Source organism: Mobula birostris, chromosome 20 (assembly GCF_030028105.1).
Source record: "Mobula birostris isolate sMobBir1 chromosome 20, sMobBir1.hap1, whole genome shotgun sequence".
Lineage (NCBI taxonomy): Eukaryota > Metazoa > Chordata > Chondrichthyes > Myliobatiformes > Myliobatidae > Mobula > Mobula birostris.
This window is the reverse complement of record NC_092389.1, coordinates 25,272,463-25,290,775: the sequence shown is the minus strand read 5'-3', so window position 1 is coordinate 25,290,775 and position 18,313 is coordinate 25,272,463. Positions and strand designations below refer to the sequence as shown.

Sequence of the window (18,313 nt, the reverse complement as noted above, 5' to 3'; positions counted from 1 at the left end):
CCCACTCCATTCCATTAATAGTCCTAGATCATTGAGGATAATTACAGTACTCTGATAGTTTCCTGAGCTTTGCTCAGACCACACATTTCTACTAGGAATAAAGATAAACAGACAATAGGATGCTTGAATGGCAGCTGGCACTAAAGCATAGTCTATTCCTTTGTTAGATTGTTGATTTAAACATTATTAAAGGTAGAACTTTCACTATTTTATAAAATGAGGATTCTTAACTTTCCAGTCTTCCACTTGCCCAACACTAGCAGCCACATGGGAAAACAAGTGGTTTTAGTGTTTTTTTTTAGAAAGGTTGTGGTTTCTGTAACAAATGCATTATGGTAAAATGTTAACAGAACTTGACCACATCTTGGTGGATGGTTGAAAACATTCACTGTCCTGGTTTCATTTCTTCTATGAAGGATTAGAGTGGAATTTAGTTCAAAGAAGTAAGATTTTGGGGATCCTGCATGTTATCAGTCCCAATGAAATGTATCTCAGTCTTTTTCACTACTTCATGGATGATCAAAGCAGGCCAACAGTGCAGATACAGTTGATTCTGATTAATTGGGTCACATTGGAACCAGTACATTTTGGCCCAATTAAACAGCTGTCCCAATTAGCCAGAGTTTCTTGAAAGTAGTTGGTATTAAAAGCTAAACTACTGTTTAACTGAGTAACAAATTATGTATTTAAATTGAATAAGAACAAATTGGAACACCATTAATATGACAACAGTACTATGAAACTGTATTAGAATTAGAATCAGAATCAGGTTTATTATCACCAGCATGTGTCATGCAATTTGTTAACTTAGCAGCAGCAGTTCAATGCACTGCATAATATAGAAGAAAAAAAATTAAATAACTAAGTAAATCAATTACAGTATATGTATATTGAATAGATTAAAAATTGTGCAAAAAACAGAAAATATATAATTTAAAAAGTGAGGTAGTGTCCAAGGGTTTAATGATGAAGGTGTTGGGATGCTCTGTTTTGTGCACGTTGCTCAGATCATCTAAAGCCTGATTGACATTGGCCTGGAATGTAAGCTGCTATCAAAATAACCCCAGAGAACTCCCGTGGTAGGTAAAAAGGATGGTACTTAACTGCTAGATATTTCAGGTCTGGTGAGCAGAATTGGGACAGTACTGATATATTTGTGCACCAAAAAGAGTTGATCATGAGGCATACTCCTCCACCTCTGATTTTGAGAGACTCTATAGATCTATCCTGACGGTGTTTAGTAAACATGTCGATCTGAATCGCTGCATCTGGTATGGAAGGGGTTAACTAGTATTCCGTGAAACAAGGGACACACGTGGTCCTAATGACCCTCTGATTCAGCACGCTGGCTCTGAGATCATCAATTTTATTCACCAGAGACTGCACTTTTGTCAGCAAGAGTTTGGGAGTTTGAAACTGTTTCCTTAAATTCACTTATATCCCTGATCTGCAGCCATGCTTCCTCCGTGGAGGCTTCCCTCCACGACCAGTGTTTTTTCCGTCAGTTTTAAGCAGCGATAGTTCGATTAAATGCATTAAGACATCTTTGTTGATAAGTTTCTAATAGTTATCGAAGGAGGGAATCAATGTACGTGTCTGATGCCAGTTGGAAACTGTTTGACAACAGTGTCTGTCCCAATTTGGTAACAAGGGAATCCCAGTTATTTTCTCAATTAGTTTTTGTTCTTTAAGAGTTGTCCCAAATAAGTGGCTGCCCTGATTAACCAATGGCCCACTTAACGGGAATCCACTATATTGCCATCATTCTTAAAGTTACAAAATTACTTTCCTTCTGCTGCTGAAGGGAAGGCTGTGGAAATTGACATCCAAATCAGCAATTAACACAATAGTTACATCCATAAGAAACCTCCCTTAAAAACCAGTGTTATAACAAAATAGGCTGCAGTTGCCTGTTTTAGTCACACCATAACCAACGTAGCAAATAGTGTTCCCTATCCGATCAATCAAGTTATAAGCAATTTGTGTTAAGGAAATATACATTATAGCAGAATGACTTGGTACAATTTTTGCTTCCATTACTTGGGTAATTTTCTAAGTCAAGCAATTTAATTCAAAAATTGAAACTTTTTATTGTTTCCAGTATGTGGATCCATTTGTATGAAAGCTGAGCAACCTTTAATCATAAAGAAAATCAGAATCAGACCAAGCTAGTTTCTCATTTACAAGGTCACAATATTGGCGAGGTTTTGTCAGTCCACAGAAGTAATATTTTCTATTGGCTTTTAAGAAACCCCCTAATAATTTATCACTAGGTAGTTTTCATTTCACTTTTTTTAATTGGAATATATGGACCAGTCATATTCTTCATTTAGTAACTGCGTGTGCAGTGGGCTTAGTTCATCATCTCAAAAAGTAATACTTCCACAGTAGTGATTTAAAAAAAAAATTGATGTGAAAATCTGAAAATCATAAATGTTTTAATATCAGTTCCTGAATTTTAGATTTAATATGCTGGAGCAAAATTCTGCAAATGAGCAAGATTTTACTGCTGCGGCACACACAATGTGCTGGTGGAACTCAGCAGGCCAGGCAGTATCAATGGAAAAGAGTAAACAGTTGATGTTTCGGGTCGAGGGTCTCGGCCTGAAACCTCGACTGCTTTATTCTTTCTCAACCCCCCCCCCCCCCCCATAGATGCTGCCTGATCTGATGAGTTCCACCAGCATTTTGTGTGTGTTACTTTGGATTTACAGTGTCTGCAGATTTTCTTGTGTTTAAGATTTAGCTGTTTATGTTGAATGACCCATGGAATGTGGATGTTGCTGTGAGTCACATTTGTCATCCATCTGTAAATTCCTCCTTGACTTGTTAGGCCAATTTAAGAACCAAACACTGATGGATCCAAATTCAATTAACAATCCTTTAGGGTAGGTAAAGATGGCCGTTTTTCTATCCTTAAAGTCATTAAGTTAATCAAACCTCTTGTTTATGATCCTCCAGTCTGTTTCTTGGTTATCATATGTGGTACTGGTACAGCATTTTTAATTGAAAAGTTGCCTTGGAGATAATTGAATTTATCTTCTGATCAATAGTCCAGTAACTTCTACAGTGGTGGTAGAAAGTCTGTGAGCCCTTTCGAATTTTCTCTATTTCTGCATAAATATGACCTAAAATGTGATCAGATCTTTACACAAGTCTTAAACTAGATAGAGAACCCAATTAAATAAATAAGACAATTATACTTGTTCATTTATTTATTGAGAATAATGATCCATATTACACGTATTTGTTGGAAAAAATTATGTGAACCTTTGCTTTCAGTCATTGGTGTGACCCCCTTGTACAGCAATAACTGAAACCAAACATTTTAGGTAACTGTTGATCAGTGTTGCACATTGGCTTGGAGGAATTTTAGGCCATTCCTCCTCACAAAACTGCTTCAACTCTGGGATGTTGGTGGGCTTCCTTGTATGAACTACTTGTCTCAGGTCTTTCCACGACATTTCTCTAGGGTTAAGGTCAGGACTTTGACTTAGCCATTCCGAAACATGAAATTTCTTCCGCTTTAACCATTCTTTGATAGACTGACTTATGTGTTTAGGGTCATTGTCTTGCTGCATGACCCACTTTCTCTTGAGCTTCAGCACATGGTCAGATACCCTGACATTTTCCTGTAGAATTTGCTGATGCAATTCAGAATTCATAGTTTCATCAATGATGGCAAGCCGTTCTGGTCTGAAGGTAGCAAAGCAGACGCAAACCATAAACACTGCAACCACCATGTTTCACAGATGGGATGAAGTTCTTGTAGTGGAATGCAATGTTTGCTTTTCACCAAACAGTGCTTCTTATTTAAGCCAAAAAGTTTTATTTTGGATTTATTCATCCACGGAACATTCTTCCAATAGCCTTCTAGCTTAACTTTTGCAAACTTTAGACAGGCAGCAGTGTTCTTCTTGGAGAGTAGTGACTTTCTGCTTGCAGTCCTACCATGCACATCATTGTTGTGCCTGATGGTAGGTTCATGAACAATGACATTAGCAAATGCAAGAGAGGCCTGTAGCTCCTTAGATCAGCGGTCCCCAACCACCGGGCCGCAGAGGAAATGATATGATTTGGTGATATGAGTCAGCTGCAACCTTTCCTCATTCCCTGTCACGCACTGTTGAGCCATTACCCGCGCGTCATCTGTGTCAGTGCGGGAAGGTGAGCAACTCCTTGAGCTTGCAAATGACAGTGGGCTGAAAAGTATGTTTCACATAACATCTCTGCCGGCATTCTGGATCAAAGTCAAGGCTGAATATCCTGAGATAGCCACGAAAGCACTGAAAACGTTGCTTCCATTTCTAACATATCTCTGCGAAGTGCGGTTTTCTGCAGTGAATGCAACGAAAACTAAATTGAGGAATAGACTGGACTTAAGGAACCCCCTTCGAGTATCGCTTGTCACTATATTCATGCAAGGAAAATATGTGCTGTGTGTTTAATATTAAATTCGTTAGATAAACCCTTTTAGAAACGAAATTGAGTGTATTAGCCACTTATCACCTATATTCTGGTCGTGATCATCCCCCCACCGGAACAGAATCGCCAGAAACGATTTGGGAGAAAAAATCGACACGTACATACATGCGCAATGTCCCGCATGCGCACTGGTGCCCACGCATGGCTTCATGGTCATCGTAGTCTTTCTCTGCGTAAAAAGAACTTATTTGACCGATACTCTTGTCAGTTGGCAACCCTACACCCTGCCCACCCCCCCCCCCCCCCCCGCGCTTCCCAGGTCGGCCGGTCCCCCAGAATATTGTCAATATTAAACTGGTCTGCAGTGCAAAAAAGGTTGGGGACCCCTACCTTAGATGTTATCCTGGGGTTCTTTGTGACCTCCCAGAATATTACATGATTACATGACTTGCTCTTGGAGTGATTTTTGTTGATCAACCACTCCTGGGGAGAGTAACAACAGTGTTGAATTTTCTCTATTTGTATACCATCTGCCCGACTATGATTGGAGCTCAAACTCTTCAGAAAAGGTTTTGTATCCTTTCCCAGCCTGGTGAGTATCAAAAACTTTTTTTTGTCTGAGATCCTCAGACATCTCCTTTGATCGAGGCATGGCACAATTCCAAAAACCTGTGTGGTGAAGATCAGACTTTGATAGTGAAGACCCAGGTTTATGTTCTTTAAATAGGGTAGGGCCTCCCACTCTCGCACCTGATTGTCATCCCATGGATTGAAACACCTGACTCTAATTTCCTCTTTAAATGAACTGATAATCTGAGAGTTTCACATGCTTTTTGCAATAAATACATGTAATATTGGATCATTCTTCTCAATAAATAAATGAGCAAGTATAATGTTTTTTGTGTTATTTATTAAATTGGGTTCTCCTTATCTAATTTTAGGACTTGCATGAAGATCTGATCACACTTTAGATCATATTTATGCAGGAATAGGGAAAATTCTAAAGGGTTCACAAACTTTCTAGCACCATTGTATGTTTAAAATGCTCCAGTATGCTCTATATAGTAGTGCTTTTTATGTTATGTCGCAAAAACATTGGAGAGGTGTGCCGTAGCCACATTTGACATCAAGTCACAAGATTTTAAGAGAGGAATATATTTTCATTAATGAGAATCCTAAAAGCCCACTTTAAAAGGAGGCTGAGAGAGGAAAACTCTGAAGTTATTCCAGAGCCTTGGTCCTTGGATGAAGGCAGGATTCCTTTGTCCATTGGAAAACAAATTTAATGAGAATCAAGAGGCCAGAATGTGGTTACTGATAAATTGTTGCAGTACTTGGAGATTAGAAAATGAGAAATTTGTCATTGCTCACTTGAATTCTGGAAACTCTCTAGTGTTCAGTACAACTACAGAATTTGTACTTTTGCATTTTGTTTGTGTCCAGAGGTGTGTGTGAGAAAATGATGGTGAAGGTCTGTCCCTGTGGTTGTGGCAGATTGCTAAAAACATAGCAAGTGTAAAACACATTTTTAAAAAAAATACAACATCACCTTGCATTAGATTTTGCTACTGAATACCACTAGCACAGTGCTATCTGTACTACACCATACCAGATCTCAATGATTGCTTTACAGTTTAAAATGTATGGCGTTTTCCTCGGTATTTAATGTCTGTGGGTTAGTTCTTGATATTCTCAAAGATCATCTATATTTTGTGATGGAAGTTGTTACTTTTGCAATGTGTGTCAATCCTATCCCCCTTTTATCTCAGGATGATAGTTGCAAAAGTTGTTACTTTTGCTTTCTACCCTTGCCTAATTTGCTGAGATGGCAAGAATGGGAAAACTATTATTTCAGCGGGGCATGTCAACTAACTGTAGGTTTCTGCTTTTTTTTGCAAGCACAGGATAAAATAATATTCATGCAAGTCCAAAGATGTAGATAGGGAACAAGTGGATCATTGATTTATAACACTACAATGAACTGGATGATGCCCATAACTCATGCATGTACTCTTCATTTGGGAGAGATTCAGTTTTGCTCTTTGGGGCAAAGTTAATCTGTATGGAGAGCTGACTCTGAAGTATTGAGTTGCTCAGCAGATTTCTATCCCAAGAGGATTTCCTCACCAGTCAAAGTAAAGGATTATAGCATAACTGGAATGTGGAAAGATCCTTAAACAATTTGCATATTGATTTGTTTACTTAGAGATACAGAGCAGGCCCTTCGAGCCCAATGAGCTGCACTGCCCAGCAGCCCACCTGTTTAACACTAGCCTGAGCATCGGGCAACTTGAAAAGACCAATTAACCTACAAATGTTATGTACTTGGACTGTGGGAGGAAACCCACACAGTCATGGGGAGAATGTACAAACTTCTTATAGACAGTGTCGTTGAACTGTGAACTCTGGAACAGCCTGAGCTGTAAAGAGTGTTGCGCCAGCCACTGTGCTAACATGGCACCCCATGGAAGCATATATACCTGTATCAGTCCCATACGCCATGCATATGTATGTTATGTTAATCTGTAAGAGACTGCATCTCAGCAGTCACTGTTACCATTTAGTTTTACTCTTGTTTAGAAGCATTAGTGGGTTAGAAGCATCCTATTTGTTGACTTGATAAGCCTTCTACTTGGTTGGTGGCAGATACTAATAGTTTAATGAATACTTCTGAGAGACAGTATGAAAATGTAAAACTGGAGGGCTGATGAATACTGGTATGCCTTTATGTTAGGATTATATTGAGTACGTCATACTTTCACAAGTATTTCCTTATAATTTTCTCTAAACAAGCCAAATACAGGTTTCCCCCACCATCCGAAGGTAGAGCGTTCCTGTGAAATGGTTCGTAAGCCGAAATGTCATAAAGCGAAGAAGCAATTACCATTTATTTATATGGGAAAATTTTGTGAGCGTTCGCAGACCCAAAAATAACCTACCAAATAATATATAAAACCTAAAATAACAGTAACATATCGTAAAAGCAGGAATGATATGATAAATACACAGCCTATATAAAGTCGAAATACTTTTCCACAATCACTACTGCACTGTTCTCCGGAGCGAAAATCTCACGCAAGCGCAGTCAGCAGAAAATCTCACGCAAGCGCTGTTGGCAAAAACACGCGCAAGTGCTCTCCAGTAATCTTTAAGCTATGAAGCTGCCAAATCATACCAAATAACACGTAAAAATACACAGCCTATATAAAGTAGAAATAATGTATGTACAGTGTAGTATCACGGGAATCGGGACAGCGCCAAGCACACTGATGATGGTGTGTTAGACTGAGTCGTCGGAGTTTGGGTGGTGCAGTGGCCCCCCACCCTCCAGGCCGCTGAGCGATACATTGCCGCGAAGAACGCAGGGGTCCAGCGGTAGCAGGGAGGTACACAGCACATCTTTAAGAAAAAAGCCGAAACAAACATGCTAATTAATTAGGTGCTGCCCGTAATTGTCGGCCCAGATCAGTGCCAATTTCCGATTGCGTCATCTCTGATCTGGGCCGACAATTACGTGTCGGTGGCACCTAATTAATTAGCATGTTTATTTCGGCTTTTTTCTTAAAGATGTGCTGTGTACCTCCTGGCTACCTTTGCATTCTCCGCGAATCGGTATCTGTCTGTGGCCTGGGGGTTGGGGTGGTGGGACACTGGGGTGTCATCTCGTTGCCTGTTTCCATTAGAGCAGGCAGCTCGTCTTCTCCTATGACTGCCCGCCTCGATGTCGAAGGTCGAGGTTCGTTGTCTGCTGTGGCTGATGTGGAAGGCTTGCTTGACTGCTGAGCCTCGCGTATTTTTCTATCACACAGTTCTTTAATAAGGACTCAAACCATCCTGCAAATATCCCCTAAACCGACGTACCCTTTCAAAATTAAAGTCGTACTTTATCATTACTCATTCCGTTTCGATTGTTATCCTTTTTTCTTCCAATTGCATCAGCTCTTCATCTATCAGTTCTTGGTGATGGGATGCCAAAACCTCTTCAACATCATCTTCATCAACTTCCACAAGCCAAACTCACGTTGTCCTTACTTCGTTCACCACGATCAAAAGGCTTAATTATGTCTAATTTTACCGTAGGTGTAACACCGTTATGAGCTCTTTCAGGCTTTTCCGATACCATAGAACTCATCTTGCAAATGGCTGCTCACAGGCTCGTGTTTAAGCAAAGCAGTTCCGAATCCGGGGGAGAGCGGCTGCTCGGGACGCGCTGCCTTTTATCGCGCTGAATTTTTTTTCGTAACAGTGAAAACACCTTCTGAAAGCGAAAATAGGGTACTAATGTAGGTCTTTCGTAACAGTGAGGTTTCGTAAAGCGAACATTCGAAAAGCGGGGTCACCTGTAATAGGAAACTCTGGAGGAACTAATGAATTTAGCTGTGTGAGAGGGATTAGCTAAGATCCATCTGTTTGTAACATGTCTACTTTTAAAATAGTCCTAATATTGTTTTACTTATTTGGGGAGATAGTGGAGAAATGGTACAATCTTGGACCATGCAACTTTTTTTTTCTCCTGCATATGTCAAGAGCATGAGAAGTAGACTCCTTATGATCACTCCTTAATAGCTATCATTGAGAGAGTGAATATTGCATTTGAAGTCGTACGAAGGCTGGAAAACAGCAGTTTATCCAGCCAGTGTTATTTCTGAATTATTGGTTTGCAGATGTTTGTCCCTCACTTTAACACAATATCTGGAAGCAGAATGGTATATTACTGTCTTCAATCACAGTTTAAATCTGGCTAGCGGTGTGAATATATTAAATTCAAAAGCAGATAACTAGCTCAGAAAGCAATTGGGTCCATTTTGAATTTGCTGTATGATATAAACAGTGCTATAAGTAGATAAAATACAGGTGAAGTATAATGTAGAGGTATAACTATGTTTGTTCCATGTACTCTGACCCTGTCAACTTATCATTCTGTTGACCTTCTTTTATACACAGTCACATCCTGGATTCAATAATTTGCTTGTCAGATGGCATCATAGATAGTAACAGTGGCCAAGCCTGAAAAATGAAACCTAAATAAAGTTTTCATCTGCAAGAAAATGATTCAGCGGACATGGCCCACTGTTCTTTTCAAGGAAAAATATATTGTAGAGTAATGCAGATTTTGTTACTCTTGGCATGGAGAGCTCTGATATTTTCCCCCCAGAGAAAAAGTTGATTAAACGGTGTACTATTAACATTGATCGATTGTCTCCTTAGGAACATAGGGTATTGTTTGTGTATGCAAGATTTATATCTTTGCTAATTCAACAATCACTCTGTCATCTAGTTAATTATTCCCCACCCCCTTAGAAACTCCTCAAAAACTAGCAGAAGTTGTTGGTATGTCCAATTTTGAAATCCATTATTGCATTAATCAACCAGCCTATGCAGCACTTCTCACAGGCAAAAAGAATCTTTTGAGTTTCATAGTTGAAGCTTGCTAAAAAAGGTAAGTGGAAAACACTTGTTTTGCCACAACTAGAGTATTGTGACTAGTATGGGCATCATGTTTAAAAGTTAAAGGCTTTGAAAGGTGGAGAACGCATTTACTAATGATTCTAGAGATTAAAGAGCTCTAGTTATGTGTGTGTACTGACTACTGACACTGCGGCTGTTCTCCTGTGAACACAGTTGTGAGGGGATCTAACAGGGGTATTTGAAACCATAAGATGAACAATGTACTGGAGGAAAAATTGTTCCCATTGCTAGTGTGTTTAGGAAGCTCAAGGCATAAAATGAAGCTGAATCAAAAAAAAAGTAAAGTAGTACCAGGCAAAATTTTTGTACACAGCAAGTGATTATGGTCTGGGTTAAGTGGAGGCAGATTTAATTGTGTTCAATAATGCATGAAATAAAGTAATTTGTGAGGCTTTTGGGGAGAGAGTAGGAGTCTGCAACTAATTTGTTGTTTTTGCAGAGAGCCAGTATGCTCCTTCTGTGCTGTGTGTTCTGTATTTAACTGTGAATCTGTACCTTTGGAATTCTGAACTGAAGGATTCTCATGGTGTAACTGCATAGATTTGTTCATGACTTGAGCAGCTGCTTAAAAAGTTTGACTTGACAGTCAAAACTATGCAGTCAGTTTGGAATTGGCGATACATATTTACATGGCAGGCATATATGTGAAAATCTGGAACAAAGATCTGAGCAAACAGACTTATTGCAGGGTTTCTGAAATCTGTTTTTAGTTGTCAAGCTTGCTGTGTTAAGAAATAATTTGTGTTTTGTTTTTTTAAAACTCCTGGAAGCATGTCCACAAATTGAATTGTGGTTACCAAAACACTGACTGTAACTGCATCGACAAGAGGGGCCATTTCATTTGAACTTCATTTCTACAGGCTTATCCAATTCAGAGGATTACAGCTAAATCAGAATTAGTTGGATGCATTTTTGTGAGGGAAAGCAAGGTCGTTCACTAACTTTATCTTGGGTGTATGTGGGTTAGCCAAGTTCTGTTACTGCTACCCAAGTCCTGTTACTGCGACTCAGGTGGAGATCTCCCAAACATGGGCTGTTTTTGTCAGTTGGATTGTTGTCTTCATTTTATAAATAGCCTAACGAAGCTGCTATGCTTTTTATCTTAATCTGTATAATCACAAAACCCTCATAATTTCTGGAACAAGATGTTACTGATTCAATGATGCTGATTGGAGAGGAGGACGTAAGCAGGAAATTCTATCAAGGGGAAAAAAAACTGCTGGAGGAACTAAAGCAGGTCAATCAGCATTTGTGGAGGCAGAGGGATAGTTAACATTTCAGGTCAAGGTTCTGCATCAGGACTGTGTGGAGAGCAGTTGGCCAATATATAAAGGTGAGGTCGGAGCTGGGAGATGGTAGGTGGAACCAGGTAGGGAAAGGGGAGGATTGAGGTGGAGACAGTATAGGGCCGTGGATTGTGGAATCTGATGAGTAATGGTGATAAGTGGAACTAGGTAAGGGAAGTGCATTGGGCAGATGGTGGTGAGGGCATTATAGGCAAACCCAGCAGGTTAAATGTGGGTGATAGGTAGATGGTACCTGGTAGGAGAGGGAAAGAAACTTAATGGGGTGAGGGATGGATGCTGGGTGGTAGTTGAGAAAACCTGGGTGGATCAGAAAGAGAGAGAGAGCAACATGTGCTGGGGTATACCTGAAATAGAAAAATTCAATATTCATTCCATTAAGTCATAGCCTATTGAGGGGTAATACCTCCTAGTTTGCACTTGTGCTCACCTTGATAGTGGAGATGGCCAAGGGCAGACAGATCAGTGTGGGAATGAGAAGGGGAGTTGAAAGGCATGCAACTGGGAGCTCAGAAAGGACATCAGAGAATTGCTCGGCAAGGTAGTTGCCGAGTCTTGAACTTGACGATGTAAATATACAAAATGGAATAGATAAAGTTGGAGAGAGTGCATTTCAATCTCTGCTTCAGTTAGACCTAGGGTTATGGTGAGCGGTGAAGTGTGGGAACAGGTGTTGCTCTTGTGGTTGCCAGTGTAAGTACCAGGGGATGAGGAGGAGCAGGTGTAGAGTGAATCATAAGAGTGGTGGAGAGAGTCTGATCCCGTGGAAATGGTCAGTCCCTGCAAGATGTGACTAGCAATGGGATTATATATAAGCTAATGGAAATGCGTTGGAAGCAGAATCTGTGAAGGATGAAGGTGAGGACCAAAGGAATTCTGCATTTGTTCTGTTTGGAGAGGTGGGGTGAGAACAGAAGTACAGGAAACAGGAGATGCAGGTGAAGAGCTATCTACCGGAGTATTATCCTTCTCAAATGGTTCTGCTTATTATCAGAGAATGTATACAGTATACAACCTGAAAGACTTGTCTTCGCAGACACCCATGAAAAACAGAAGAACCCCAAAAGAATGAATGATGAAACTTTTGAACCCCAAAGCCCCCTCTCCCACTTCCCTGCGTAAGTAGCAGCAAAGGTCCCTCACCTTCTAGCTGTCCTCCTTCCCACCCCCTCCCACCTTTTTATTCTGATGTCTTTCCCCCTTCCTTTCCAGTCCTGAAGAAGGGTCTCTGCCCGAAACATCGACTTGTTCATTCATTTTCCTGCCTGCTGCCTGATCTGCTGAGTTCCTCCATTTTATGTGTGTTGCATGATACTCAAGCTATGGTGTGGTCATAGTTTTGTGGCAAAATATTTCTGCTTTATTTCCCTTGCAGTGAAGGCTAGCATTCAGTTTTTTTGTTGATTCCTTGGTTAATTTTGTTTCTTATGAGATGAGTCTTCATATTTATTTACTCTAAATTGTTTTATTGCAAAACTTAAATTATCTGACAATTAAATAGCTCAAGTAAAATGGAAGAGATATGTACTTAAACAGTTGAATCAACATCATTAAGCAATTTAGATTGTATAGATTACTGCATCATAGTGTGCAGTTATTAAGACTGCATTTTATGCTGATGCATATTAAATAGTCTAATCTATGCATTACTTCCCTTTAAGAATGGTATGACCAGGGGAGATAGCAATTTCCTACTTATTTTCTTTCAAATCAGCCATTCCTTGTTGCTTAAAAGCAAAATTAGGAGCCCAATGGACCTCAACACTTTTAAATTTTATAATTAAAGATCAAACTGGCATGCTAATATCTGGAAATCTAAACTGAGTACCTTTTGGAAAGTGTGAGATAGCAAATCGAGATGTGTCCGTAGGTTAACATGGCTATAAGTGAAGCTTGAGGGAGTGAGAGGCAGGAAATTATTTTAAAAGTCCCAGTCATTGAGATCGGGCTATGGGCGGGGAAGAAGAGCGAAGTGTCTTCAAAGCAAATGTGAGATGTAGAAGTATCCGCTTCAAATGCTGCGGAGGCAACTTCATTTGTAGAGTTGGAGAGCGGATTTGTCAGCAATAACAGAAGACGACATTTTTCTCTTGTGCCATTGGTAATACTTTTGCCATTGAGTCACATGGTTTCCACTTCGATAACTCGGACACCTTAGAAGATAGATACTTTATTGATCCCAAAGGAAATGACAGTGTCACAGTAGCATTACAAATGCAAAAGATATACAAATATTCGGGGGGAAAAAAAGTAAGAAAAAATAAAAAATGAGTTGCCTTAAAAATAAAATGCACAAGATTTCCAAGTTCTCACTGATAAGAAGGTAGTGCAAGAATTACCATGATATTATACAGTAATGGGTGCACATTCACACTGTCCAGATAAGAAGTGATGGTAGTATTGCACAGGGTGTCTGTGATAGCAGGGTGTGGTAAACAGATTAATAACAGGCAAAAAGGAGTCTAAAATGTCCATTTTGACTCCTATTACAGAGCCAGCCTTTTTAATCAATTTATTGAGCCTTTTGGCATCACCTGTGATGCCATTGCCCCAGCACATCACCACATAGAAGATTGTACAGGTGACTAAATAGACTGGTAAAACATATGAAGGAGAGGCCTGCAAATTCTAAAGGACCTCAGTCTCCTCAGGAAGTAGTGGTGACTCTGGCCCTTCTTGTACACAGCCTTTGTTGGTGCTCCACTCAAGTCTGCCGTCCAGGTGCACCCCCAGGTACTTGTAGGTCCTCACCACATCCACGTCCTCACCATCAATAGTAACAGGGAGTAGTGCAGACTTGGTTGTCCTAAAGTTATCACCATCTCCTTTGTCCTACTGATGTTGAGCTGCAGATGATTCAGCTTGCACCATTCGACAAAGTCCTCCACCTGGGCCCTGTATTCCTCCTCCCGCCCTCCCTTTATACACCCAACTATTGCTGAGTCATCAGAGAATTTCTGCAGACGACATGACTCAGTGTTGTATCTAAAGTCCAAGCTATATAGGGTAAACAGGAAGGGAGCCAATACAGTCCCTTCTGGGACGGCAGTGGTGCTATAGCCATGTCTGACACACGGCTGTGGAGCAGCACAAGCAGTGGTGTGCCAGTCAGGTAGACCATTATCCAGGGCACAATGGAAGTGCCAACCTGCGTTGAACGGAGCTTTTTCCCCAGCAAGGAGGGCTGCTGTAGGGTATTGAAGTTACTTGAGAAATCAAAAAACATAATCCTCTCGGTGTTGCCCTGCTTATCCAAATGGGAGTAGGCTCTGTTCAGCAGGTGGATGACAGCATCGCCAACTCCACTGTGCTCCTGGTAGGCAAATTGCAAGGGATGGAGGGCTGATCTGACCAGGATCGGAGGTGAACCAGGGCTAGCGCCTCTAGGGCCTTCATGATATGTGAGGTCAGGGCCACTGGATGGTAGTCATTCAAGACTTTGGTTGGCCGTTCTTTGGTACTGGGACCACACATGTTTTCCACACAGTCGAGACCCTTTCCAGGCTGAGACTCAGACTGAAAATGCGCTGGAGAAGTCTACATGGCTGCTCAGCACACTCCTTCAGGACCTTGGGGTTCACACCATCTGGTCCCAGTGCTTTGCCCTGTCCAAGTTTCCCCAGAGCCCTTCTCACCTGCTCAGTAGTGAAGTTGAGTCCATAATGACTGGGTAGTTGAAGATCAGGACAATAGCAGTTGGTATGTGGAGGTGTGGATGCTAGTTGCAGATCAAGGAGGGGATGTAGACGGTGGTAGTCTGTGTTATTCATCCATGGGTTGAACTGGAGGGGGGAGGAGGGGAAGCGTTGGTGCTAAGGGAGCATTGGGTGCCTCTGCATCTGGGCTGGTGTGCTGAGGGGAGTACGAACAGGAGGGCAATTGTCAAACCTATTGAAGAATTGGTTTAACTTACTAGCCTATTCAGGGCTGCATTCCAAAGCTCTATAGCTAGGCTGTTTGAAGCCAGTGATGTTCTTCGTACTCTCCACACCTCCTGTGTGCTACTCTGTCCAAGCTTGTTCTCTAGCTGGTTGAGCTTAAGTTATTGAAGTACTTTACAGGGGATATTAAACTAAAACCCAACCTGATTTCCAACTTGAAAAATCCAGTGGCATTGTTTTGAGGGCTGAGAGAACCATCATTAAAGTCACTTGCATTCCATCACAGCGTGGTATAGGCCCTTCCAGCCCTTTGAACCACGCTGCCCAGCAATCCCTGGTTTAATCCCAGCCTAATCGGGGACAATTTACAAAGACCAATTAACCTACCAACCAGACAATGGGTGGAAACCGTTGCACCCAGAGGAAACCCACGCAGTCACAGGGAGAACATACAAGCTCCTTACAGCCGATGGTGGGAATTGAACTAGGGTAGCTGGTGCTGTAAAGTGTTGTGCCAGCCACTACACTACCATGCTACCTTTAAAAGAGCACGAGTTCAGTGTATGCATCATTAAGCTGAGTGTGGAGGGCTTGGAGATTTCAGTTTATTTTCTTCATGAACGAGCTGGGAAAAATATAGAAAGAATGCCATTTATTTGCTGCCTGTAGTGGAACAGAAAATGAGTTGTCTGTCATAATAAGTTAAAATATTAACTTTATTTGCCTCACATGTTGCAGGAACTTTGGAATAAGGTAGGATGTTAATTTAATCACTTCTGCCAGAGAGTACTGTGTCCTACAAATTTGAATGCTAGATCCAAATGATAATGACAGATTGCTTGCAAATTAAAATAGATTTGAAGCATGTCAGCCACTGGAATTGAATTTGCATTAAACAAATCTTTGGGTCAGCAATATGGCAGGTCCTGCTTTTTCTGAAATTGATGACCAAGTGGCTTGGGCCTGTCTGTTTTTTCCAACATTGGATGGAGCAGTCTTCTGCTAGTTTTCCTCTCAGCACATCGGCATGGTGTATTGCAGTTTAAGAGCTATCTGCACTCGTGGAATGTCTTTGTTAGAGAGGCCCTGTCCCTGGTTCATCAACTAATAAAGCTGTAACTACTGTTGAATGTTTATAAATTCCAAACCTTTATGATGTTTGAAACCTGTTTAAAAGAAATTGTGTAATATTTGTTTAGAAGTTTATATATTTAATCACAAGGGGCACACACTTAAAATCATTTAAACTAACCTAATTAAATAAACTTCTGACTTTTCAAAGAGGTGACCTTTTCACTCATTCATTTCAGTGGAACAACTATACGAGTTTAACAAAGATATTTTCCTAATAAGAGGAGGAAAGCTATGGAAATTTGTGTTGCCCTGTTGAAGTTCCAGAAATACAGTATGTTAGTGTTTATGATGAGAGAGGAGGTTGGGGGAATAGAGCATGGACTATTACTACTGTCTGTGGAAATGTGTGATTTCCATGTGGAGAGAACACTTGGAAGGTATGTATGCAACTTCTTAGGCTCTTGTGAAGCAGAAACTAAACTCCTGATATTTTCCGGATTATGGGTTTAAAGTTGGTCACCTATAAGAACTTTTTAAAACATTGAATCTCGACCAATCATATGGTTTGTGAAATGTGCAAATTATTTTCTATTTTCTATCTTTGTACTCTTATATTTATTTAATCTGGCAATAGGGAATAAAGGTCACTAATCCCTCAGTCTTTATCATGGCTCTAAATGTGACTGAAATTTTACAAAAGTGAATGCCCCCTGATTTAATTTTTAATTTGCCTGTGAGGGCATGTTTTTTTTTTAAAAAAGTCTCTGTATAGCCTATTTTGATGTTCTAGCCTTCTGGATTTTAACAGAAGAGCAAGAACTGTCCTTTCAGATGAAGGCCAGCTTCATGGGTAAGAGCAGATGGGAAAAGAGACATCATGATCTGTTTAAGTTTCTCAGAGGGCTAACTAAATAAATGAATTTCATTTACTCCTATCTGATAGTAAAACCCTTCATTTGATCACATGTACAAATTAACATGCTTCTGTTCTCTTAGTTGCATTTGGTCTATGATTAAACGTGTTGAAGTCCAGTCATGTTGTTCTTCCATGTGGGCACTTCCTTGCACTTTGGCTAGATAAGAATGGTTTTGTAACATATGATATAACTCTAGGGCATGTACCAAACACATCCTGAATAAGGTGATGGTACCTGTTAAATGAGTGTTCTTAGGACTGTTGTGCAAATATTACTGTTCTCAAACAATAAATCATCAAATTAGCCAACTCTTCTTAATCAATTAATTTCTTTTCCTAGAAGAAATGAATTTAGTAAAGAAGAAACCACCAGCACGGCGTGAATCCACAGAAAACATGCAGTAAGTCATCTCTCAAAAGTTTAAAAGTAATCCTTGCATGTTACAACAGTGGATTTTAAATCATTTTGCCTGAGCCATAATATAGAATCAATTTCATCATTCTGCAGGTGTGCAATTGAGATTTTTAAGTATCTGGTTCCATTCCTGATACTAGGGCATCACTGATTACTGATCTGGAATCTGTAAACCAGTCAGTATTCACTCTTCAGTGATTGTTGCTGAGTATGATGTACAGTGCCTACAAAAAGTATTTAATTTGTTTTTTTGACACTGATCAACAGAAAAATACTCTTTTGTGTCAAAGTGAAAACAGATCTCAACAAAGTGACTAAATTAATTACAAATATAAAACACAAAATAACTGATTGCATAAGTACTCATTCCTTTAATTTAGTATTTTGTAGATGCGTCTTTGGCAACAATTATAGCCTTGAGTGTGTGTGGATAGGTCTCGATCAGCTTTGTACATCTGGACACTGCAATTTTCCCCATTCTTCTTTACAAAACTGCTCAAGCTGTGTAAGATTGTGTGAGGATTGTGAGTGAACAGCCCTTTTCAAGTCCAGCCACAAATTCTCAATTGGATTGAGGTGTGGACTGTGACTTGGCCACTCCAGGACATTAACTTAGTTGTTTTTAAGCCATTCCTGTGTAGCTTTAGCTTTGTGCTTGGGGTCATTGCCTTGCTGGAAAACAAATCTTCTCCCAAGTTGCAACTCTCTTGCAGACTGCATTAAGTTTTCCTCCAGGATTTCTCTGTATCTTGCTGCAGTCATTTTGCCATTTACCTTCACGAGCCTTCCAGGGCCTGCTGCAGTGAAGCATCACCACAGCGTGATGCAG

The 18,313-nt window shown here is 40.3% G+C and overlaps 1 protein-coding gene across 2 annotated transcripts in view; it reads left to right on the top strand.

The window, feature by feature from the left end:
• Nucleotides 1-18,313, top strand: part of LOC140185102 (myb/SANT-like DNA-binding domain-containing protein 2) — a 52,595-nt gene that overhangs the window by 22,963 nt on the left and 11,319 nt on the right. Inside the window, exon 3 of one of the 2 annotated variants that reach the window (XM_072238360.1) lies at nucleotides 17,413-17,470. In XM_072238360.1, coding sequence (XP_072094461.1) covers nucleotides 17,413-17,470 — 58 coding nt within the window. Of the gene's footprint in view, nucleotides 1-17,409; nucleotides 17,471-18,313 lie in introns of both variants that reach the window. The other variant, XM_072238359.1, reaches the window with a different exon arrangement.